The 26,202-nt window shown below is 41.4% G+C and overlaps 1 protein-coding gene across 1 annotated transcript; it reads right to left on the bottom strand.

Moving 5' to 3' along the window:
* Positions 1-2,510: 2,510 nt before the first annotated feature.
* Positions 2,511-24,774, bottom strand: LOC145497900 (cubilin-like). The gene is made up of 8 exons (XM_081477776.1): positions 24,032-24,774; positions 13,659-14,042; positions 12,936-13,289; positions 12,015-12,386; positions 7,990-8,757; positions 7,150-7,542; positions 4,736-5,062; positions 2,511-2,843 (listed from the first exon to the last, which is right to left on the bottom strand). The coding sequence occupies exons 1-8, from the start codon at positions 24,126-24,128 to the stop codon at positions 2,656-2,658; spliced, it is 2,883 nt and encodes a 960-aa protein (XP_081333902.1). The 5' UTR covers positions 24,129-24,774; the 3' UTR covers positions 2,511-2,655.
* Positions 24,775-26,202: the final 1,428 nt, after the last annotated feature.

Below are 26,202 nucleotides of genomic sequence, written 5' to 3'. Positions count from 1 at the left end.
TTACTCTGGTTTAAACAAATGTAAAAATTTTAGTAAAAATGTTTTCTGTAAAAGTCCCAACGTTTCGGCTAAAACTTCAGCCTTCATCAGGGGAAAGTGACACTTTCCTTGTCACTTTCCCCTGATGAAGGCTGAAAAAAAATTTTTACTAACATTTTTACATTTATTTAAAGTGCACCTAACCCCCAATTTTTTTTTTTCGCTAAAACGAATCTACATGTTATTTGAAATACTTCTGCGAAAAAATTTTTCGATTCGGTTAAATCCTCGATTTTCTGTGCCCCGACGAAATCTCGAAAATAGCCCTAAAACACCGCCATTTTGTTTAACGACCGAGTTTGAGGAGAATGGGTCCAGCGGCTGTTGTGACGTCTACCCAGGAAGATCGAATATCTCACGTCCTCTCATTTCCTTCAGGATGGTGCGATACACATTCGAAAAGTGTGCAGAAATGCCTATCAGAAGTGCTATCGGCTGTTACAACAATATCCCAGATCTAAAAAAAGATATACTGTACAATTTACTAGCGATGATCGGTCAATGGTACAATAAAGACATAACGATGGTTGATTTTGTCGAACCGAAACAAGCGAACTGAGTCTGTGAGAACCATTGAAGAACTCTCACTGGAATTTGTTCCGCAGACTTTCAAACGCTATTTTCAAAATTTTCTGCTCAAAGCCAACCAGCAATTTGTCGAAATACTACCGACAACCTATATCTTCCAGTCCCGCAATATTTATAACATAGCCGGCAAAGTTGTGTGATCAATCAAGAGGCGTTACAACCAAATATACTGATGTGTAAATAGGTCGCAACTGTACGCCGCCAACCAGCACTTATTTCTCTTTCGATTTAGATTAAAGTCGAAGATTAATCTTTTAGAATTACATGATAACAAAATTGTTACACTCACAGAGTTTTTCGAAGGTTTGGAGATCAGTAGTGCGACAAACATTCTATACATCAGTGTCGAAAATATGACCGTGTAACATTATCTGCGGACCGCTTAGGGAACACATCCTTTTCGCTTATCCGACGAATTTCACTGCAAACTTTGAAAAAAATTTACACTGGTTATTTGGAGTTACGACTTAAAACGTGTGGCAATGTGAAATCGGTAATTGTATGAGATGTTTCCTTCCGCCTTGCTTCCCGTAGCTTCAAAAATACAGGTCCAAACAATTCTATTATTTTCAATCATCGAAACCAGTGTTTTGGAGATCATCAAGTCTCGAAAACTGCAACACTTACGTCGCTCTTATCAACATGAAGCATTCCAGAAAGCAAAACACAAACTGGATTTAATAGAACCACCATACCTTGACAAAATACATTCTCGCTACGGACAAATGTAAACAGGTTATAAACACGCGTGGGAGTCTTGTGTTTAGGTGACGAAATTACCATCCAAAGCAGTCCTTGAGTTTTCTTTCCTGCTTTTCGCTTGCCTGCTCCTTCGTATCTAGCTTTCCATTCCTAATATACAAGCAGCTCGTCCGCAAAGAAGTCTTCCCCGTCGTCGCTTGAAATATTGCAAATTGTTCTCAAAACCCTGAGCAGTGAGTTCACAGTTGCCGAACGTGCTCGATCGAAGTTTATTTCGGTGTCTTCCGAATCGAAACCTAACTCTGACTCCAGTGACGAAAAAAAAATGATTCTGAAACAAAACTTGGATGTTTTAGTCCCAAAGTATATTGGAACGATTAGTTTTGTTTCCATTTTCTCGAGCAAATACAGAGAGCTGACTGAGACGCCATTGTGTTTGGTTCCTGGGTAGACGTCATCAGCAACCGCCGCCCCAGACTCCCTGAAACTCGGTCGTGTAACACTTCAGGCGCGACTTTGAAAGGGCATAGCAAATCGAGGATTCAACCAAATTCAAAAATTTTTTTGCCCAAATGCTTTAAATAACAAGTGGATTCGTTTTAGCGAAAAAAATTTTTGGGGTTAGGTGCACTTTAAACCAGAGTAATGTTTTTCAATCATACAGCTTTCTTCGTCCAGTATCTGAGTTACTCGCTCGATGCAAAGATTTTTTACGAATGGTTAGTAGACGGCACGTAAGTCGATTCAATGACAAAGTTTCGTAAACAAAACCATTTGTAAGCCAATTTACCGCAGGATAAATAATAAACATGTTATTGGCCGGCCTAGGGTCGGTCCGTATAGTGAAAAACTGTGACCTCGGGCTTGAAAATGCTGCCCTCGGCCTGCGGTCTCGGATAGATTTTCAAGACCTCGGTTACAGCTTTTCACTATACGGACCTTCCAACCGACCAATAACATATATGTATTCTATTGTATAGATATCTTAGTCTTCTTAGCTTTGTATTTTGTATTAGTCTGTGTCCCCTTATTAGTATGGGTTTCTCCCAGGCTACAGGGTTTGAAACTTAAATAAAGTTTTTATCAGTGTCATCGTCATCGTCATCGTCATCGTCATCGGCATCGGCATCGGTATCATCATCATTATTATCATTTATTTAACTTTTGAAAAAGCTCGATAACATGTGACGATTAATCGTGCTAATTTCATCAGCTAGTCACTCTCCATTTCTTGTTAATTGACGTCTGTCAGTCTGTTTACAATGAGAGAGCCACGTGACCAAGCAAGATTTCAAATTAGATTCGTTTGATGTTGAGCCTGTCAAGCTAAAGAGTGGTGTCTTGTTCCTGCTCAGTTTGCACATCGTTTGCCACGCTGTGCACAACAGCACTGTGTGGAATACGATTCTTTTTCCTCCAGCACTTGTAGCCGATAAATATAACCACACACAATGCTGAAAGGACGCCAAATGAAATGCCCACAATCTTCAGGGGACTGAGACTTGAGGCTCTCTCTGCGAAGAGATGAAGTATGTTACCATTAGGAAAGTCTTGGATATTAGAGCATAACCGTGAAATAATCTCGCGTGAACTCAAACAAGACAGTAAATGAACTAGAAGGTTGATTGGTTTAGCTCACAAAGGCAAACGATGTAGTTGAAACTTGTTGAAATTTGCTTTATGTCCTGTTGTCCTATTCTATCTTACACTAGAGGGCTGGAACAAAAGAAAGTGTTTACAAGACAAGAGTACAACTCCCATAGGATTGATTTGGGACACCAATATGGCTGCCGTGACGTCACGTGAAATCCCTTTCAATCTCATTTCACAATCCTGGTTGCTTGGTATTTTTGATCTTGCATCATTAAGAGATCCGTAAAATAACTGGTATTATTGGAAGAAGAGAAACAACTACGGTAGTCTTTAGGATTAATAAGAATTTGAAGGGTTAATACATTTAGCCGTCCATAAGGTGGTCGGTGGACTAGGGGCCAGTGTCTTATACTCGCTTACAACGTGCTCTCGAAGCAGGACGCGGCAACATGAGCTACCTAGGTTACGTGTCTTTCTCAGTCTCCATGAAGGCAATACTTTAAGTAGTTAAAAACTGAGTTATCTTTCAACTCGTTACCTAGGCAACTCAGATCTCACGACGCAGCTTAGTTAGTTTAGTTAAAAACTACAACAGTTTAGTTAGAAACTACATACAAGAGATGATGAAGGGCAAAAAGAGTTAATTCCCATATGGGCCTTATTCCCAGTCCAGGCGCGTCGCGTACATGTGTTCGGTAAATTAAAGACGAAAATGTCAACCGGCTTGGACTGTTCACGTGAATTAACTTTGTGTCACAGGACTAGTCACCTGTAGACCCCCTTGGAATTTCTAAAACCAGGAGTCATGTAAAAATAGTGGTAGCAGCAGCAGTAGCAACAGCAGCAGCAACACTAGAAGTAGCAGTAGCAGTAGCAGTAGCAGTAGCAGTAGCAGTAGCAGTAGAGGTAACAGCAGAAGCAGCAGTAGCGGCCGCAGCCAAAACCGAAGCCGAATCCGAATGCCAATTCTATTAATGAGTACATCTAGATTCCAGACATGTACACTATTTTAGCCAATCCCCAGTGGGACTTTCGCTCATTTGTAAAGGCCTCATTTATATCTTGACGCCGTTTTTAACGCATAATTTTTTTATGCTGAAGAAGGTTACAGTATTTTAACCGTAACGTCCAAATCAACGTCTTTTTTTAGTCAATGACAACAAACATTTTAGCATTTTTATCATTCCTGACTAAAATTACAGTATTTTTAGTAGAAGTAAGTAATCCCTCGATCTCGAGTAGGATGTCTGCTTGACGGTGTTCAGTTTATGAGTTCGTTGATGACTGAACAGTCCGATTCTCGAACGGCAGATTCGCAGACGGATGGAGCATCTTGTAGAGATGTGCTGTGCTGGCAGCCTGTTACCTCTCTTTTCTCGCTGACCGGAATCTCTCACGGTGTTCTTTCCTCTGTTGTTCACTGTGCTCCATACCAGTGTGGGTGGCATATCTCCAGCTAGGTCTGTCGCTGGCCTGTTGTTCCCAATTCTCAATGTTGATACCGCATTGCTTCAGGTTGTATTTCAGGTTAACGTTATAGGGATTACTTTGGGAATAAGGTCTATGTGGGAATTAGCTCGCTTACCCCACATCCTCCCTTGCTACATATTACTACTACAGGCAGACAGATAGATAGACAAACAGAAAGACAGACAGACATACAGATAGATAGACAGACAGACAGACAAAACAGGTAGATAGGCGGACAGAAAAACAGAAAGACCAACAGACAAACAGACAGACAGACAGACAAAACGGGCAGACAGACACGGCCAGACAGGCAGGCAGACAAACAGACAGAATCAATTTTTACCTGCTTCGTAGCTTGCCTTGAAGCCAGGATACTCATCAAACCCATAGGACGTGAAGGAAACTGTATCGCTGGTGGTTAAAAGAACGGGGGAAGGCTTCTCTGACCCGCAATAATCTTTATTGAGCAATCGAACATAATCGTATTTGCAGGACACATTAAAGAAATCGAACCACAACTTTATTTTGTAATCAGAATCCGTATTGAATTCCCAAGTACACTCAGCAGGCTCATCATAAGGTAGAGGGTAGTTGTAACTTGCCAGGCTGCCAGATGTCGACTTCAAATGCGTAACCTGGTTTTTCTCAGTACAAGAATAGGGAGCTGGCACTGAAAACAACACAACATAAATTCATGAATAAATTAGAAATAATATATTCAACTAACAAAAGAGTACTGACAAATCTGAGACGATCGTGTGTTATACTTGAGTTTATATAAATGATGATTTAAAGATGATTCCCAGTCCGTACTGTACAGAGTTTGTTTGCGTTTTTTGTATTGTTTCATGTGAGACATCACAAAATGTAAACATTTCGCAACTACTTACATGAAGTAAATTCAAAGTTTCAAAACAACCGCCATTATGGATGCGAAGCGATCGAAGCTTTATGCTTCGTTCTTTCTCATATCACTTGATGAAACAACTTCGCAACTGTAAAAATCAATGAAGCTGTTGGAAAAAGAATCTGAAAGGCCTCAAAGATAAGGTACATAGTTCGTAACGAATAACATCGATTCGCATTCCATCGAGTGAGGATTCTAATGACGGTTTATAAACATTAGGGTGCTGAGTCTGCGCAGTATGGACTGGAAATCATCTTTAACTAAAAGAGAACAACGGTGGACATCAGCAAACCGTTATGCCATGAGGACGGTCTACACTGGTTGAGAAATAATGAATGTTACATTTTGACAACTTTAATATATACCATATCCACCTCGTCCCCAAACAACGTTTTCTATTTTCGACAATTGTCAAAATTGCGGCCCATTGTTGATTATAAATAGTAGAGATGACCCGGGCGCGAGGCTGCAACAACAGTTGTGCCTGTGGATGCTACGGCAATTTACCATGGGCATTGTGCATGCGATGCAAGCGTATTATTAAGACATGGGACTTTGGTCTCATGATTGAAGGAAATACCAAAGCAAAGAAACGATAGCAAAAGTAACATAATACAAGTAAATACATAAAAGATCATATATTTGCACTGCCGAGAAAGATATGGAGACATGATTGATCATCGCAGTTATAGACACAACTTAAGCAGTTGTAAAATTAAAGCCTGAAAAAAAACTCAGGTTTAAACTGGATTTGAACCTATGACCTCTGCGATACCGGTGCAGTGCTCTGCCAACTGAGCTATCAAGCCATCTGGGAGCTGGTCACATTGTGAGTTCGTAATATATCCGTAGATGGCGAAGAATACAGATGAGTATTTTCATGCTTTAATCTCACAACTGTATAAGTTGTGTGTATAACTGCGATGATCAATCATGTCTTCAAAACTGAAAAAAATTGTTCAGATTCGCTAGTAACCCAATCCTTGGCGGTCTTGATAATTCTCGCTATTCCCACTAAACCTTATCTAAAGAAGTCACGTGATAAAAAGTAATAACGACCATTTAACGTGACAATATTTATCGAAATTCGACCGCGTACGGTCGTTATCTGCTCTGAGAACGGAGCTCGAGGAAAGCCATGAGCTTCGAGGAACAGATAATGCCTGAGGACAAATGTGCGTGAATATTTTAGCGCTAAATGGAGGTTGTTGCGCTTATCAATGTTCGGTATGGCTAACATTTAAATGAATGAATTATATTTACAGAAACCAAAATTAAAATACAATAAGAGGTTCCAAATGGGCCGAGTGGATCAACGTCAAAAACCGGGCACCCAAGTCCCGATCTCATCCAATGATTGGACCAGCAAGAAAGTAAGTCCCGCATGGGAGTGTTCCGATTCCAAACCAGAGCAGCCCCGTGTCAAAACTTGTGAACATGGGCGGCGCAATTTTTAGCTGTGTACTCGCAGAACTGACCCCAAGTGGATGAGAAGCGAGATCGGTCTTCAAATAAACTTGATTAATTGTGTTTTGCCAGCAAACAATTATCAAAGAATGACTGCCGCTGAAAATAAGTTTAAAGCGGAAAATGAAACCAGCCTACTGGGGAGGCCTTATGAGTTCGTGAGCTTATTTTGGATGTAGTTATGAGCGAAAACATTTTTCCGTGCGGAATGAAAGATAAGGTTAAAATTAGGGTGGGGCTTTAGTTGGTTTTTTTTTTTTTTTCAGGTAGGCCTCTTACAGAATTTAATAAGCCCGCCCCATTACATATATTTTTCTGACACAAGACATAATATAAGAGGTACCCGCGGATTAAATTTTATTATGTTAATAATGAAATCTTACCTTGTTTTACCACTTCAAAAACAGCGTCAAACTTTGATACATAAGAACGATAATGTTTCCAAGACTGGAACTGAACCCTAAGATAGCGACCGCCGGAAAACACGGAAGGCAGGAGGGACTGAAATCCTTCAACTTTGCAGTACTTGTTAAGCAAATCACTGGATGAATTCTGGCCATCCCGAATGTAAAGAGCGGAGGAATGGCAATCAGGCCCCAACTGCAAGGTCTTTATACTTAACTTTACAAACTTTCCCTTGGGGGCTGTTATTACCCAGGTGCATTGAATGCTGCCAGCAAAGTTGCGTGGATATTGTGGCGAGAAGAGTCTCCCTGTTTCTCCATTCATGGGAATAACGTTGTCTCGCCATGGATCTTTGCACGGTCCCATGGAAGCTAAATAGAAACAGAGAGAGGTATATCTTATAGCTAGTTTGTTCTTAGAGCTAGTACTCTAATTTGTACTTTTAATATCTTCATTGAACATTGTACTTATTTATTTTGAGCAAGAGTGAGTACAAATAAAGATTGAGATTGAGATTCTTGGAGAAAAATATAATACTCCCCTTTTCCGTTAGGTGACGGAGGGAGGAAGAAAGAAAGGAAGGGGGAGGGAAGGAGGGAGGGAGGGAGGTAGGAAGGCAGTAGGAAGGAAGGTAGGAAGAGAAAAAAAGAGAAATTGAGGGAGGTATTAAGGGAGGGAATCAAGTGAGGGAGGAACGAAGGGAGAAAGAAAGGGAGGTACACTATAGGAAGGGAAGGAAGGAAGGGAAGGAAGGAAGGAGGGAAGGAAGGGAGGGAGGGAGGGAGGGACACAAGAAGTAGCTAAATGCAGTAACTTACGGTCAGGAAGTGTTTTGTAGCTTGCATGGAATCCTGGGTATCGGCCTGTGCTGTCAGTGTGAAAGTTCACGTACACACTTGAATAATTTGATTGAATAATCGGAGGAAGCGAAGAACCACAGAAAGTTCCAATTTTCCTTGCAAATATTGCGTCGTGGTCTAAAATCCCAACAGCATCATTCCACAGACAATCTGCATATTTGGACTGTTCCAAATGAAAAGAATGAAAGGTCAATTGGATGACATATCCAGCGGGTGCTTCAATTTTCCATGAGCACTCTACGTCATTTGGGTAAGGGAGAGGATACCCAAAACTTGCAAATTCACCTTGAGGGCGATGCAGAGTGACCACGTTTTTAGACCACCAGTACGGACTGGGCTTAGAACAAGAGTATCTCGCGGGCACCGCTTTAAGAGCCTCATAAGATGCCAAGAAGCCTCCTGGATACACTAGATACAGCGATGTAAACTCTACAAACACACTGTTTCCTATTGAATAGAATTCATTCTCTCTGTAGTCTCGAGCGTATGTTCCCAATTTGCGCCAAGTGTAGTTTGACACATCATAGACTGTGGCGTAGTTTTGAAGACGGTATCCGACCATTTCCCAAAATGTGACTTTTACAAATTCCCCAGGAGGTACAGTGATGTTCCAGCCACAGGTTCCTTTGCCCGGGTTTAGTGGATATCCAGGAGTTGAAAAGGTTCTTCCTTCACCTGTCAGATACACCGTGGAGCTCTTGTTTAGGTCGCAAGTTCCTAATGAAACTAGATGAAGCATGAAATAGGTGAATTTAATTTATTTGTGTTAAATAAGGTTATCCAGTTTTTACAACAGTTTTGTGACAACAGAGTCGAACCAGTGGATTTCGCAGCCCATATATGACTTTCAAATACTTTCCACGACACCCAATATGGCAATTAAATATCATGTGATTTGGGGTCTCAGTCGAATTTCTGAGCCTTCATCTGTCACTGGTGGATGATGGCTGCTGTTCGCTCTGCTCATCATAATTAAGCATAATGTTATCATCAGATTTTCAGATCAGCTACTATTAGTTTATTAGATTAGTACAGTGGAACCTCGATTTAACGAAGTCGCTGGGGACCGGCCAAAATTGTTCGTTAAATCGAGGGTTCGTTATATCGAAAACCTCGATATAACGAATTTGAGGGGAAACGACCAAAATTTTCGTTATATCGAGGTCATAGTTAATAATTGATTTGTAACACAGGTGACCTTCTGTCACGCAATTCAATGCAGTTTTCGTCACCCAGAAGTGCCGCGTTTTGAGATGCAATTCATGAAGCAGGGTGGCTTTCAGTATCAATTATTTTCACTTTTGAGCAGACGCGCAGGTTTTGTTTGCGAAAGAACGACACTTTCAGAGTAGCGATTTAAAAATGTTACAACATAGAGGTTATACAGAAAATTGTCTATGCATTCAAGGAAACGGGCTTTAGTGTTGTTATGTTGCACTACCCAACATTTCCGGAATTCAAAGGAGATAGAGCAGAAGTTAATTGATGTCGAAATACTATAGTGCCAATGTCTGTGACATATAATAAGCCGTTGACTGAAAGGTTGCTGTCTCTTTACCATAAGGATTACAAGCATTTGTTGACTGTTGATCTGGTCAGCGTTTATCTTTTGTCGCGTGTTGACACTAATTCGTTATATCGAGGTAGATTTAACGTTTGGGCTTCCGGATTATGTTCGTTATATCGAAGAATTCGTTATATCGAGGTTCTATTCCATACATTTTACTGTAACTTTGGCTGGGACCTAGAATATCGTTCGTTATATCGAGGACTTCGTTGAATAGAGGCTCGTTAAATCGAGGTTCCACTGTATAATTAATATTAGATTTTATATATTATAAGAAATTTTACATAGTCATATTTTTGCTATTTGTTTCTGGCTTCCTCTATACATTTTCTGTCCCCAAGTTTGAATGAGATTTTCCCAAGATATAAGGTATTATCACAGTACTAAAGTGTCTATCAATCTATCTATCTATCTTGCACTAGCAACATAGGTCACTAGCAGCAAAGGTAACTAGCGGCATAGGTCGATAGCGGCACAGGTCACCAGCGGCAGAGGTCACCTGCGGCAGAGGTCATCAGCGGCACTGGTCACCAGCGGCACACGTCACCAGCGGCAAAGGTCACCAACGCCGCAGATTAGCAGCAGCACAGGTCAACCACGGCACAGATCACCAGCGCCACAGGTCACCAGCTGCATAGGTCACCAGCGGCATAGGTCACCAGCGACACAGGTCACCAGCAGCACACATCACCAGTGGCACAGGTCACTAAAACCATAGGTCACTAGTAGCATAGGTCACTAACAACATAGGTCACTAGCGGCATAGGTCACTAGCGGCATAGGCCACCAGCGTATCAGGTCACCAGCAGCATAGCACACCAACAGCATAGCTCAGCAGCGGCATAGGTCACTAGCGGCATAGGTCCCTAGCGGCACAGGTCACCAGCGGCACAAGTCACTAGTGGCACAGGTGACTGAAACCATAGGTCACTAGTAACACAGGTCACTAGCAGCGTAGGTCACTAGTAGCATAGGTCACTAGCGCCATAGGTCAGTAGCAGCATAAGTCACTAGCGGCATAGGTCACTAGCAGCATAGGTCACTAGCGCCATAGGTCCTTAGCGGCACAGGTCACCAGCGGTACAGGTCACTAGTGGCACAGGTGACTGAAACCATAGGTCACTAGTAGCATAGGTCACTAGCAGCATAGGTCACTAGCAGCATAGGTCACTGGCAGCGTAGGTCACTAGCGACATTGGTCACCAGCAGCATAGGTCACTAGCGGCATAGGTCACTAGCAGCATAGGTCACTAGCGGCATAGCTCACTAGCAGCAAAGCTCACTAGCGGCATAGGTCCCTAGCGGCAAAGGTCACTAGCGGCAGAGGTGACTAGTGGCACAGGTCACTAGTGGCACAGGTCACAAGTAGCACAGGTCACCAGCAGCACAATCGCTAGTGGCATAGGTCAGCAGCAGCATAGGTCACCATCGGCATTGGCACCGGCAGGCACAGGTCACCAGCGGCAGAGGTCACCTGCGGCAGAGGTCTCCTGCGGCAGAGGTCTCCTGCGGCAGAGGTCTCCTGCGGCAGAGGTCAACTGCGGCTTAGGTCACCAGCGGCTTAGGTCACCAGCGGCATAGGTCACCCGCGGCATAGGTCACCAGCAGGCATAGGTCACCAGCAGGCATAGGTCACCAGCGGCATAGGTCACTAGCGGCATAGGTCTCTAGCGGCATAGTTCACTACCAGCATAGGTAACTACCGGCATAGGTCGCTACCAGCACAGGTCTATAGTGATGAAGCAGATGATCTGGTTGCTTACGTGCTTAAACAGTGGAAGTCCTTGGTTACAAGCATCCAAGTTAGAATGTGCGCCCTCTTCACAGTTTACTTCATATTTCTTTTAATTTAGTGAGATTTTGGTGATACATCAAGGCAAAATCACCCAGTTAAATGATAATTTTCTAATTCTCATTAACATGAACATAGAGAAACGCAAGAGAAACGCAAGAGAAGCTAGCTGTTGATCAGTCTAGAGAAAAGCAGGGGCATAAACGTGCTAGAAAACAATGGACGTTCATTTTCAAAGCGATTTCTTGGTAACCTCGGAATAGTTCGGGTGACCGCGCAAACCACTTAAACTCCTGGTATAGTCTCGCCTAATAAACTTCAGAAATAGTCATTGCCATTTTCCATCCGAGTATAAATTCCTACTTGGATTGCACGGCAACATGGAATCTATTTGTTAATTATAATAACAGTATCTGTAGTATAATTTCCCTTGGACATGATGATCAGCTTCTGTTTGGAGTGTGTAGTAGGTATATCATATATATTTTTAGGTATATTTGCATATCGAGCGATATAATTTTCTCTTCATTACTGTAGTGCTGCAATATTGGTAAAAAATATACTCCGAATTATTTTACAAACTACAAAAATATATGTCTACTAAAATATATACTCAGTTCTCACCTGCAGGAATCGATGAGTAGTTTGCAATGAATCCTGCACCGAGGTTGCTTCTATATCCTTTAACCATTATGCTGAGCTCGTGTCCCGTCGAGTAGAAATTGAACGATGGTAGTTCCCCAGAGAATTTCACGATACGAGGATACAATCCGTTTATTCTATCTGCGATTTCTACATAGATATAGTATACTCGGAAAGATAAGAATTCTATTTTCACAACTTTCCCTTTTGGTGCAATTATCTTCCAATGACATTTGTTTGCTAACTCGTAATGAGAACTTTGTGGATACCAGGGACTTTTGACCACTCCCGAGGCATTTCGAAGCTCGATATTCAAGTTCTCGTCATCAGAGTTGGCCAAGGAACAATCACGTACTGCAAACAAAATCATAACCGTTAGACGGCGAGCTCGAGGATTTAATCGGTTGATAAGTGGCGAGAGCTGTTGTACATTGAATGATTGATTGATCGATCGATCGATCGATTGAGTGATTGATTGATCGATTGATGCCCAGGGGTTAAATATCAAAGTCAGCGGAAACTGAGAGTTTCGAGTCTAGTTTGAAACAGAGAAAGAGCTTCGTGTACATTCACAGAAGTGTTCCTATAATAATAGCATTTGGAACATTTAGTTTGTGCCACAGAGTTTAAACGTCTTCTCTCACTCCCCTCCCATCTCTGAGCTCCTATCCTTATTTCTCACACTTCCTGCCTCTATTCCACCCCCTCTTCTCATTCTCCCACTTTTCGTCCCTGTATCCTGTTCTGGCTTTTACCCCACCGCATATCTGGCAACTTCCTTTCCCTATCCCCGCCTCCCTCCTTCCTCTTTCCGCCCCAATCTCCAATACCCCGCCTTATTACCACACTATACCCTACAACACCCACTTTGCTCTCCTAGGCCCTCATTTCCAAGAACCTTACCTGTCTTGATAGCCGAATAATTGACAAATATTCCCTGCTCCACACCTCCATCCACCTTTTCATCGCTCTTGAAAACAACGTAGACAGAACGAAACTTGGAATATATTTTCCAGGACTGCAGGCTGATGGTAGTAAGATCCGAGTCCTCCATGTCATAAATCTGCACGCTGTGTTTTAAAGTATTCCAATTGTTTAACTGTGGCAAAAAATGAAGCTTAAGAACGTGATTCTCGGGTGCCGTGATGTACCATCCACAAGTCTTGTTTCTGTGATAACCATAAGGGTAATACGGACTGGAAAAGTTGTACTCTGTTGGCGACTGAGGAGCAACTAAGGTCTTGTTTTTAGAACATTCTGAAAGTGAACATTGAGCAATTACCAGACATTGAAAACTCGAGTCGTAACCCAGAGGGCGGAGGGCTCGGTACAACAATTGTATGACTGGGTGACACCGAAAACGCACCAGTTTCACGAGGAAAAAATATCCGAAATTATTAATTTCAAGACATAGAATGAAAAAATAGGTATATAACGTTTTGTTATCGCCAATAGGATAACAAGGTGGAAGTTACCTTTTTTCAAAGACTGAAGTTGCACTCGGCTAGAGAATAGAAGTCTCTTTGAATTGTACTTTTACCTTCTACTATGAGATTTTAATTTCCAGTTTAACGTTATAAGAGCATTTCAGCTCTTTTCAACGGCTTAAAGAAGGCCGACTGATACCCCTTAACCATACTGATTTACCTTGCTTTTCCTGCGCTTCATACGACACACGCATGGCATTGGCATTCTCAGTTACTCCAGTCTTCGCCTCCAACCACAAGCTACGGCCGCTTGAGAAAAAAGAAGTTCCATTAACCAGGGTGCTGTTACAATTGTATTCAGCCATTATGTCGCTTGCGTCACTAGGTCCATCGTGGATCCTTAGATGTTTATCGCTACAGGGCTTCTGAAATGAGGCCGTGATGTAAATTCTGAGCACCTTGTTTACAGGGGCCGTGATGTTCCACTGACATGTAGCATTGAGCGGAAGCCATCCAGGCGTTTTTGGAATCGTACCATTACTACCTGTTATGGTAATTGTCGATTGATCGTTTGCAACGCAGCCTGTCAGATGAAGAAATCAAAGTGGGTATGAGCCACTCAACTTGGAAAATGGATCGTCGGTAAACAGTGGCAATTTTGATGCCACTGAACTGACGTTTTAATCCGTAGGTCATACATCATTTGTTTATCGAGCTAGAGAGGCGAAAAATGAAGTTAAAGCCCACTGGCATTGTTGAGAAATAGTGAAAAACCCAACAGCAAGAGAAAACATAAGGAGATGTGACACCTGCGAAAACATTCAGGAAGTCATCGGTGATCCTTGTCCGAGACGTTACCGCAAAGAAAGTACCGCTTCTTATCCCATACTGGACGCGTGACCAAGTAATAAAATCCTTGAACTGCGGGTTCTCGTTTTGTTTTCTATTTTTTTTTTTTTGTTCTCATTTCATTTTCCCTGCCAATATCAGTGATTTTCCTTCTCTTTGCATTTACTTTTTAACCGCTTCTTTGTCTTCGGCTTAGCCCATCCATTGCCCCATGCATGTGACACATCGAGATAAGGTTGTGTAATATGTCTTTAATGAGATCTAAAACTGACCATCTGTCAGACTTTTACGATAATAATAGTTATATTTATACAGGATAAACCCCGTCAGTGTAGTAAATACTGGTATCAAAGGAGGTCCTGTTATTAGAGTACATAAGTAAAAATACAAAAGGTCTTAAAGGTAAAAATTCACTAAGAAAATTGTCACACGGCCAGAAATATATATAAAAGGAGTATGCATCTACACATGAATCTTATCATCTAATTAAGGAAAAAGTCTGTAAGTGTCCCTTGAGAATTCAATAAGGGATTCCTTTGATTTAATATGGCGAGGAAGATCGTTAAATTCCATCACACCAGTAAAATAAAAAGATCACTTGGCGACCTCTAGGTTGACTTTTGCTCATAGATTCTGGGGATCATAGGTTCTTGGATCCCAATTGCAGGTGTAGCCTTCGAACTTTTTTTCTTTCTTTGTTGCCATCTTTTAAGGCATCACACTGTATTTCGTGGACTGGACTGGACTGGACTGGACTGGACTGGACTTGTAAAACGCGGACTTGTCAAACGCGGACTAATAAAAAAACTTGTACTTGACTTGTACTTGAATAATTGTCTTTATTTGAACGATCATCTCTCATCCAAACAACTTCAAATACTTATCAACTGCATACCTCTAACATACTTAGAGCCACCAAGTAACATAAAATTCATTCCATGCAAACGAATCTGGCGTTTTATTAAATAAATGACAATTGATTTGGGCCAAAATTCGGAATAAATTTTCATTTGCAGTTGTCGCGCGAAGATGGCGGCTTGTTTTAAGCTACCATCTCTTGCTAAAAGGCCAACACCTCCAGTTCAATTTCTAGAATTTAGATGGAGTGAAGTAAGAATAGAAGCAGAGCTAGGATGCGAGACGTTTGGATCTGTTTACCTTGTGAAATATGACAAAGAAGCCGTCGAAATTTCATTGTAAAAAAATGAAAGGTGAGTCGAATTTTGGCGCGATTTTGGTGATCAAAGGTCAACAGACCCTTTTCCGTCAGTCCTGTCACGTACTTTGCTAACCATACAGTTCCCTTTTTTAAATTTACGATAACATACCCTGCGCAGCTCGGTTCTTGAGTTGGAAAAGAAAGCTGTTGAAATTATTGCTGAAATGCCATTGTTCCTTTCTCAGAATGTATAAAGCGTATTGAAAGGTTAAAGCTCCTCACGTGACAGCTAGCGTGACGGAGCGCATGATCTTCGCAGGTCTAGTGTGACTGTAATCTGTAAAATCGTGACACCACATGAGTAAGAACTTTCTCGATTTCTAAAGATACTCCTAGAAAGACAATCTGGGAGGATGTCATTATTTGCATTAAAGAATTGTTTATTTTTTTAATGCTTTTACTAACTTACAAACATCACTTACAATACATTTTAAAAAAAACCTGCTTACAATACTTTTCATTACATTGCTTGCTTACTTATCTGTAAACGTCTTATAAAGTTTTGTTTAACAGGGCGATAGCCGCATCTGCAGACTTTCCAATGCAAAAGATTGCTGTTGAAATTGTTACTAAAAGGAAATTGTTCCTTTCTCAGAAAATAAAAGCGTGTTTAATGGTGACAGCTCCTCACGTGACGCCTTGCGTGACGGAAAGCAAGCGACGGAAAAAAGTAACAATATTGCTACAAAAATAGTTTTGGCTGTCTACATTAAGTTTAAAATTTAATTTGAAGTTTTGAGGCGCCCAAATTAATTGTCATTTATTTAATAGAAGGCAAGATTTGTTTTCATGGAATGGATGTAATGTTACTCGCTGGCTCTAAGTATGTTAGAAGTATACAGTTGACTAGTATTTGAAGTTGTTTGGATGAGAGATGATCGTTTGTATAAAGACAATTATTCTAGTCCAAGTTAAGTTAAGTACAAGTTTTTTACTAGTCCGCGTTTTACAAGTCCGCGTTTTACAAGTCCTCGTTTTACAAGTCCGCATTTTACTAGTCTTCCCTTTACTAGTCCACGTTTTACAAGTCCGCGTTTCACTAGTCCTCGTTTTACAAGTTCTCGTTTTACAAGTCCAGTCCAGTCCAGTCCAGTCCAGTCCACGAAATACAGAATGCCATCTTTTGAGCGATCTTAGAAACAGAATACAACAGTGTGGCTGAAGCTACGACAATCGAGATAAATCAGCGAAGCGTCGAGGCTCATATGGCCATATTTTACATAAAAACCAACACTGGAGGCGATGAAAGTTCCAATCACAAGTACTAACCGATTGTTTATTTCGTGCTAACGTCGATTATTCTCATAGACTAAAAATAATTACATAACTGAAATAACTAAATTGGTTACTTAAAAGCGAAGTGAACCGAGCGAAACAACAATAAACTAAAATTATTTTTCAAGCAATTTGAGCGCTAGCGCAAAAAGCAGCGAAGCCACGAGGAACCGCCTGCCTGGATTACCCGCATTTTTTATTGCCGCCCCCTATTACACAACCCGATGGTGATGAACAAAACACTGACCCCTAGTCCATGGACTACCCTAATGGACTACCCAAATGGACTACCCTAAAATGGACTACTCCTAAAAAATACTTTTTCAGATGAGAGGTATGTTAAGAAGCTGCGATTATATACTTACACTGCATGGAGGATGCTTTTCTTTTCGTTCCGCATCGCCTTCAGCCACCATTTTGAATAACTATACTGAATAAAACAACCGCTGTACACAAAAAGCATAGACTCAAATCAAATCAAATATTCTGTGGACAACTCAATCTTGCTCCCATGTGATTCAGTAGCTCAGTCTTTCTCGAACAGACAAAATGATCTTCAGGATGTTACTCGTGATTTGTTTTGCTTGTTTTGTGCCGAAAATTATGGCACAGAAGCAGCTAGTCTTCTTGTTTTTTCCTGAGTGTATCAAATGAAATAGAAATGGGAATGAGGATAAAGCTATGGGACAGCAAGAAATTCCAACAACTACGCTACAAAAATTCAGAGTGGAGTGGGAGCAGTAGTATTCTTGGCTGGCCTGGGCTATAATTATGTGGGAATTTTTGTGGTTTTGCGAGACAGTATATGGTAGTCTATCGAAGCTTCCTCCTCCTTTGTTACTGGAGTATGGACCAATTTTGAAACAGTAACCTTGAACAAATCCTCCGTGCAGTGTAAGTATGTAATCGCAGCTTCCTAACATACCACTCATCTGAAGTAGTATTTTTGAGTGGTAGTCCATTTTAGGGTAGTCCATTTGGGTAGTCCATTAGGGTAATCCATGGACTAGGGGTCAGTATTTTGTCCATCACCACCCGATGACAGGTTTTGTGAGTCGTATTAACACAGCTGATCAGAGGATAGCTCGTGATAAGAAACTTCCAGCCAATTTGGAAGGGAAAAGTCTCTGTGATACTGTAGAGTCTATCAAAACAACACTATCCGATGCTCTCCGATGCTATGGCGATGCGGTGTTTGCTCGATGGCGGCGAAGGGCAAAGCCTGTCAAGTGAGGAATCGAGAGAAGTGTAATAGTAAACGATAATTGCAGACTTCTGTTGTTGTCCACTAGAGATCAAATTCGGAGAAGTTAAACATTTCCATTCAAAACCTTTTTAAGGTCTCTAAGCGTGAAGGATTTCGAAATGGCACTTTGTCGGAAATCTGAAATTGGTCTAGAAATAGAAAGATCAGACACATCTTCTGATCGTGTGTTCCATGCCTGTGTAGACTGTTACGCGAAGTGCGGAGTGCGGGGTGCGGAGTGCGGAGTGCCGAGCCTAAAAAAAAATTTTAAAAAATTTAAAAAAGAAGTTAAAAAAATTTAAATAAAAGAATTTAAAGGTGAATTAAAGGAATAATTAAATACATAAACAAACTAGAAATAGAAATTTAAGAAATAAAAATAATAATTATTAAAAAACTCACACCGCCTGAGGTGGACTGTTCATATCGCGTATATTTCATTCAGTCCAAATTGTATATTCAACTCACGATTTTGATAGTTAGCAGGTTACTTTTAGGAAAAAAAAAGTAACGAACAGTCCAGTTTTGACCATGTCTAGAAAATATGAGAAATTACACCTTCGGTTTCCTTGGAAAGCCGTGTGTGAACCATTCAACAACATATCAACTGCGCGTCCTGAAGTTCCCGCAATTTGATTGATGAAATTCAAACTAAAACCTTGAAAATTTTTTCAGCGCTGAGAAACAGTAAGATAAAAAAAAAGTGGATTGACAAATAAAGAAACAAATAAATACACAGGTAAAGCTGCACTTTGAGAAAACAAATTCTAACAATAAAATATTTTCCCAAAAAAGCCATTTTAACTGGCAGCTCCATTTGTCTCGCCAATTCCACGTGCAACTGCGGCCATTTGTTTTTTTCCTGTTGGAATTTAATATCTTCTCCGATCGAAAATCACTGATTTCAATTTGGAAATAAAGTAAGGTTAGTACACACTACATGAAGGCTTTTAACGAAAAACAAAGAAAAAATTCCTCAAAGATGCTATTCACGCCGTGAAAATGATTTGGGTTTGAAAATAATCGAAACCGAGGGCACTAGGAATAAGTTAAGCCTCTTCCAGGCGTTCAGTTAAGCCCTCTTTACACGACCCCGGGCTGCTTTTTACCCCGGGTTGAATCACCGCAGAGAGTGCTAAAAATACACTTTACACCAAACCGGGCTGTCAGTCTGCAATAGCGTGTGGTTTGCTTCGAGCCTGACCCGGGCCAGCCTTTCTACCGATCAAAACCTGAAAACATGGGCTAGAAAGATGACAAACAAAAAACCTAGAAAGTATAACGGAATGGTGGGAGATCCTAATGTAGAAGCCAAAAAAAACGAAACAACATAATATGGTTATGTGACTGAAAGTACCAACCCGTGTTAGCTTTTGGCCCACTGTTTACATGTAAGAACTGAAGAAATTTCAACCCTTCTCGCCGGGTCAACCCGAGTCTCGACATACCCGGCAAGGGGGGCTGACCCGCCTTGACCACTGATTTCATGTAAACGATTATAAACAACTGACTGCAAAAGGGTTATACGCCGCGGTGATTCATCACGGGGGAACCCGGCGTAAAAAGCAACCTGGGTTCGTGTAAAGAGGGCCTTACTGGGGCGCAGCGCGAAAAACGGCGGGAAAAAACAGGGGAGAAACGCGGCGAGAGAAAGCGCTCCTCCCGTATTTTTTCGTTCGCCGTTTTTCGCGCTGAGTCCCAATTAACTGACCTCCTGGAAGAGGCTTAACTTATTCCTAATATCAGACGGCAATTCCATTGCTGTGAAGTTCAGCGATAATATTTCTGATATTTGGTCGTCGATGATACTCTTAAACAGCGACATAGCAACGATACTGGTTCTCGTAGACAACAATTCTTGTCTGGTGAGCGGAAACAGTAAAATACGCACGGTAAAAATCATGCTTTGGCCAAAAACGGCCATCACATCTCTCCCATGAGGCAAATTGTGTACGGTTGTTTCTTGCTCGTGTTTGGCATTTCTTAGGGACCGTTCATTTTTTATAAGGTAGGGGGCGCTGGTGGGATTTGGGGGGGGCCATGCGAAAAAAAATGGCTTTCGAGGGGGGGCCATCCCAAAAAAATAAGGGAAAAAGGGGGGGTCACGTGAAATATTTTAGGAAAACTTTAAAATGGCATAATGTTTGAATATCAAAAAAATTGCTATAGAATAAACATAGAAGGCAGGATACAAATTTATTACAAACTTTCCTTCTGCTTTAAAAAAACGTTTGGCGACAAAAAGCATTTGTAGCTACTGAAAAGAAGTATTTTAAAACACTGTTATTTTCGAATGCAACTTTCACTGGCACTCATCTTCATCTTCGCTGTCGTCGAGTTCTTCGTCGCCGCTTGTGCTGCTATGGGAGTCTCTTTCACCAATGCTGCAAGAAGCAGCAATGCTTTCCGTCAGAGTGTACTCTTCAGGGAACATGAAGGTGTAAACATAATCTCTGACTTCCTGCTCAAGGTTTGTGGTGAAATAATTCCCTTCCAAGAGCTGTGCGATGTATGGCCCATCTCTTCTAAATAACGACGTGGCAACATCCTCAACTTTAATACACTCTTCCGGGACGGCCGTTCTAGGAGAGTACACAAGGCATTGTGGAAGATCATTTCCTAGCGGGTTTCCAACACAGATTCCATAAACTCGTTGGACGTTGTTTTCAGTCCGCTTCCTCTTTCTTTCATTAGACGTTCTGTGGTTTTCTTTTTTCCTTCTCTTTTTGTTGATGTGCTGTTTGAGTATGCCTTTGAATATGCTGTTATAATTGCTCTTCTTATTTTCTAGTGCTTCCATGTCCTGCGTGACCTTCGTCAACTTAGCTTCTATACATTTGATCTGTTTTACATTAAAACTGTGGGTAAATTCTTCGCCCTGCTTTAAAGCAAGCCCATTGGACTGAAAGAGTGTGGAATCGTGTTCCTTTACATCTTTCAATATGACATTCAACTTTTCCACCATTGCTCTGTGCTCTTTGATGGAGAAGTTCAGTTTTCTTCCATCACTGGGCTTCAACTGGTACCCTGGCATGGAAAACTCACTCGCCCTCTCTGAACAGCCATCCGCACTTAGAAAGATTGCTTCTTTTGCTTGTAAGATGTCAAACTGCCTGGATCGTTCAGCTGTAAACCTTTTCTTAAACGACTCGTCGCTTTCGCCATTATTGCGCATTTTGGAATTTTGCGCATTTGAAAAGCAGCAAGAGTGAGAAAGTAAAGGTAATTGTAAGACATTCATGCTTGCAGCAGAAGAGTCCTCTCAGAGCTGGCCAACCAACACTGAGAAATGCCAGGACATTGACACAAAATGACAACAGGGCAGGTGCTGACAGCAGTGAAACGGATGAAAGTGACAATGATGAGTATGACAGTGATGCCATTGACCCTGGGGGAGAAGATGACTCAAGTGACGTCATTCTTGCACTCATCAATTCAGATGAGGAAGATGCCAATGAGAGGCCAAATGCCACACGCTCAGGGCGAGCCATGACTAGGAGATCCGAAATTGACTTTTCTTTCTTTTGATTTGTTTTTTAAACAACAGCTCTCTGTAGTATAGGGATTGTAATTATTGTCTTCATAGTGAGCACAATAACGTGAAGTGGGGGGATAATAGAGAAATATTAAAAAGTTGAAATCTAAATATTGTTTGTTCAATTTTTTTTTTGGGGGGGGGGGTCATCCCAAAAAATGACCGCTATAAGGGGGGGCCATGTGAAAAAATTGGTAAGCTGAGGGGGGGTCATGCGATTTTTAAATGGTGCTTCCGAAATCCCACCAGCCCCCCCTCCCTCATAAAAAATGAACGGTCCCTTAGCCCGTTCAAATTGCTTAAAAACCGCCAAGCTACGTAAGCTAACTATAAGATTGTGTCCATAATCGGTCCGTCCCCGATTATGGCTCCTGGTACTTACATAATATAATCTAACCCACGCAGTAAAGCCTTTAAGAAGAACAGCTAGACATCAAAACAATGATGATAAACCTCCTTACAAACCTATTGACTGTACAAACGAAACATGACTCTAACCTTGTAAGAACGTGAGATATACCGAGAGTCTTTGCGCAACAAAAAGATGAAATAAAGGCAACCAAAAGCAATATCGAAAATTAAAGAAAAACTAAAAACAGAAATCATAACAAATGGAGTACTGTGTTCAGCATGGAATTGATATCACAATATCACAAGGACTATTCCAAGCCAATATCATTGACTGCAGAACCCAAGCCCTGTGTAATGTCTTTTCTTCAATTATTTGTTCATATCATTTCGTCATGTCCATATTTATTTACGGTACCATACAAATTATAGCGATACGCAGCGTTCGAATTCTCCTCAATTCTTCTGTCCGTTTCTCGTCATAAATTTTTAATCACGGCTTGAATCATTCAAAAATTTATACAGCTGATCAATTTTGGGAATAGTAATATCTTCTCTCTCGGCAGTCGAGTACAGTCAAACTTGTATTAAGCCTGTATTAAGAGAACACCTTCGGGAAATGCGCTAGTTATATATAATAGTTATATATAATTAGCTTCTATACATAGAGACGCTCGTGTGAAAATCTATTCAAAGAAGATTATTTCTGCAGTAAGATATTAAGTACTTGCGTCGGAAATGCAAAGAACAAATGAGGAACATTGCAAATAAAAACACTAATCACTCGTAATATATATCTTTGATTAGATCTAAAAGTGATCTTCAGTTAGGCATTCAGGATCGTAGGTCCTGGGGTCTCAGCGCTTCGAATTTTTTTCTCTCTTTGTTGATATCTTTTGGAGAGATCTCAAAAATAAAATGCTCTGGTTTCAGCGTTGAATTTCTACACCACAAAGACAGCACTGTATTACATAGAGACAATCGTGCGAAAATCTGTTCAATGTAGATTATTTCTGCGGTAAGATATTGAGTACTTGTGTCATAAATGCAAAGAACAAACGAGAAACACTGCTAATAAAACTTAAACCTTGAACTTCGCTACGACTGCGAAAGCCGTATGCATTGATCAGGGTATTCACAAAAAGCCTAACGGGAAGTGAAGGAGGGAAGGAGCGGAGGAGCGAAGGGAGGACCCATCCATACCTACAACTTGGATTATCCAAGTTAAAAAGGAACCGTTCTGTCTTTTACTTCAACGAAGGGTTAACAACTTGCGAAAGTTGAACCCACGAAATTTACGCAGGTAACTCTACTTTTAAGGGGTCATACCCTCAGATATAAATTGTTCTCCAGAAAAACACAATTTTTTTCGAAACAGGAAGATTCAACATCTCTGACTATTTTGCAAAACGTATTTTGAAACGATTTTGCCTTAATTACTCCTTGATTTATGTTTAAATCAAGAAATCTGCACACTGGTAGCCATATTTCAATGTAAACCTTTCGATATGCCCACTTCCCCCCTGCCTCTGCCCCCCTGAAAGAACTGGATTACAATGTTCGATCGAATAGTCGATATTACGTTCTACCGCGAGGTTAAAATATTGTAAAGTAACGCTTTCCTCGCGACTATTAAGGACTCAATGATAGGTCTGAGCGATTGCTATTTTTTTCCAAAGTTGGGCGTACCCTCTGGGCGTACCCTGTTCATAGACCTTGCACTGTCGAGGGCGCAAACAAAATAGAAACCGCGAGGATTGAACGACCGCGGCTGCTGGAGAACAAAGCTGCGTGAAGCGAATGTAATGGTCTGTAATCAGCGTGCCAGCGTGCCCCGTTAGCTCCCGTTGTAATATCCAGGAGTTCACTATTCGATGCTCGCTAATTTCGCGCACGGTTTGGTCAGGTTTAGGGGAAAATAGTTACACAGGTTCCATTCATTAGGCACACAGGTTCCATTAGTTCACAAAACCGACACAAAGTGTAAATAATCTTCTCAAAATGATATCTAGATTGGAACAAGAGTCGCCGGGTTCTTTGGTTATTCAGACCCGGGGTAGTTTACTAAGGTTAAGAAAATGGAAATCGGTTGAGAAATACCTTGTGAGTCTTGAAACTTCTTAGCGACGAGGACATCGAGTCCGACCAGCAGTAAAAGGAGCTTGCACAAACCAAAGGGCGAGTCTTTGACGTGCATTGCCAGGGCTTAATGTATCATTAATGACTTCTCACTGGGCTCAACAACGTCTGTCGAGGGCTAACTTCTTAATGAAAATAGCCTGCGATCAGGCCTTCTTCTTTTTTTGTTACCTGAAGATAGAGATATTCCTCGTCGTCTGTGAAAAAAAAAAAAAACCGGAGAAAACGTTTGTTCCGGTCTCGTTTGGTCTATTGCAGACGTTTTTCCGGCTGTCGCTTGTCTCCGCTGAAAATAACAAGCGAGTGAGCAACAGCCGGAAATACGTCAGTGTTCGCAGGCTACCGTACGTTTGGCATGTCCATCATCAACCTCGTTCCCAGGGTCTCTCATCTTACGGCCCCCTGGAGCTCCAAGGGGCGGTAAGATGAGAGACCCTGGGAACGAGGTTGGTCCATCATGTGAAATGTCGAATGTCTCGTGACTTGCAGAACAGGCGGATTAGCGGGGCAGATTTTTTTCGTCTCGCGCTCCGCGCTCGTGTATCGCGTCTCGCTCACTGCCCAGCTAATCCGCCTGTCCTGCAGGCTAAATGTCTCGAGATTTTCTGTGACGCTTACGCAGCATATTTAGCCTTAAAAGTGTGTTATACTGGCTCATACTCCGTTCGGGCGTTAATATTTTCCTAAACAGGTTTTTTTTTCCGATATCATTTGTCGTCGATTCTCGTAAGCTACAAAATATTAAGCAGTTTTTATATCAAGATTAACTTGCCAATTTTCTTCTAACTTTGTGCAAAGAAGGTCAAGTTTGTGAAAACAACGACCACACTTTGCAAAAACAACGTCGCGTCAACTTTGGGCAAAGAATGTCGATTACTTTGTACGAGTAATGTTCACACTTTGAACGAATGTCAACTTTGTACCAACAGCATCGAGTTTGAACGTACAACATCAACTTTGCAAGAACAACGTCCACACTTGTCCGAACAGCGCGCAGTCCACTATGAGGAAAAGAGAATTATTGATTGACACGGTTGTGTCCAGAAAGACAACCGAGGAGTTCAAGGAGCGAGTTTCCGAGTAGAGCAGCTTTCGGAAATTGTCGGCGATTTCAATATGGCGGACTATACCAGTCACATAACTGATGTTAATCAGTTTGCGAATTGACAGTGGTAAAACTGTGTTGATCAACAAGACAAGTACGTTTTTATTTATTTACCTGACATGTTAAGAATAATGTGTAGAGGGTAAAAACCGAGAGTAAAGCAGTGAATGCTGTGTATTTCTTTAGGTCTCTTCCCGTCTAGTTCGTAAACCGTAAATTTGTGCGCTCAACATTGTAGACGTCTTTGACTTAGGTACAAGGGTTTTTAAGTACGTCTTTCCTTGAGAACGAATTTTTTATTGAGCTCTTGATTCGGTAGATCTCAGAATTCAAACTTCGTTTGCCTTGTCCCTCTGGCCGGCCGGTAGAAACTTGAAACTACTACCGGCCAAAGGGACAGCTTGTGTATACTGACTGTTTTATTTGCAGAATAGTTTGATACATTGCTCCTAAGTCTTACACTATACTAGAATCACTCTACAGTAATATTTTCAGTTTTCTGTTTATCTTGTCCCTCTGGCCGGTAGGATCTTGAAAACACTACCGGCCAGAAGGACTCCTAATGGTGACTCCTAATGGGTGGCACGCTTGATTCCGAATCGAGCGGTCCAGTTTCGAGCCCTAGCCAGGGAGTCGTTGCAATGTGTTCTTGCAGATTCTTTACTGTCACAGTGCCTCTCCCCACCTATTGCAGGTGTATAAATGGTGTAACGCTAGGGTTAGCTCTGCGATATACCAGTGGTATATCGCAGAGCTACCCCCAGCGTTACAACATTTATACACCTATCCCGTCCAGTGGGGTGGGGGTGGAGGGGGGGGGGCACTGAGACGCAAGTTGAACTTGCAATGCTTAGGTTTCTGAATAAAACAACGCAGTTGCTTTTTGAAGAAGCCATATGAGACATGTCATGCTCAGCAAAATCAAACATTTAAGAATGCAGCAAAACTTGAATACATCACATATGCGTAGCCACCTTAATCTCTACTGATGACTGCTTAAATTTCACAGCAAGAAATTCATTTCCTA

This window comes from Orbicella franksi, chromosome 9 (assembly GCF_964199315.1).
Source record: "Orbicella franksi chromosome 9, jaOrbFran1.1, whole genome shotgun sequence".
NCBI lineage: Eukaryota > Metazoa > Cnidaria > Anthozoa > Scleractinia > Merulinidae > Orbicella > Orbicella franksi.
This window is presented reverse-complemented; position numbering and strand designations above follow the sequence as displayed.

Excerpts from the sequence above, each read along its gene's own strand:
- LOC145497900 (XM_081477776.1), bottom strand. The coding sequence starts at position 24,128 with ATGCACGTCAAAGACTCGCCCTTTGGTTTGTGCAAGCTCCTTTTACTG. Across the intron at positions 8,758-12,014 it reads CTACTCATCGATTCCTGCAG|TTTCATTAGGAACTTGCGAC; the intron begins GTGAGAACTGAG and ends TGCTTCATCTAG. Across the intron at positions 2,844-4,735 it reads CAAGGCAAGCTACGAAGCAG|AGAGAGCCTCAAGTCTCAGT; the intron begins GTAAAAATTGAT and ends ATCTCTTCGCAG.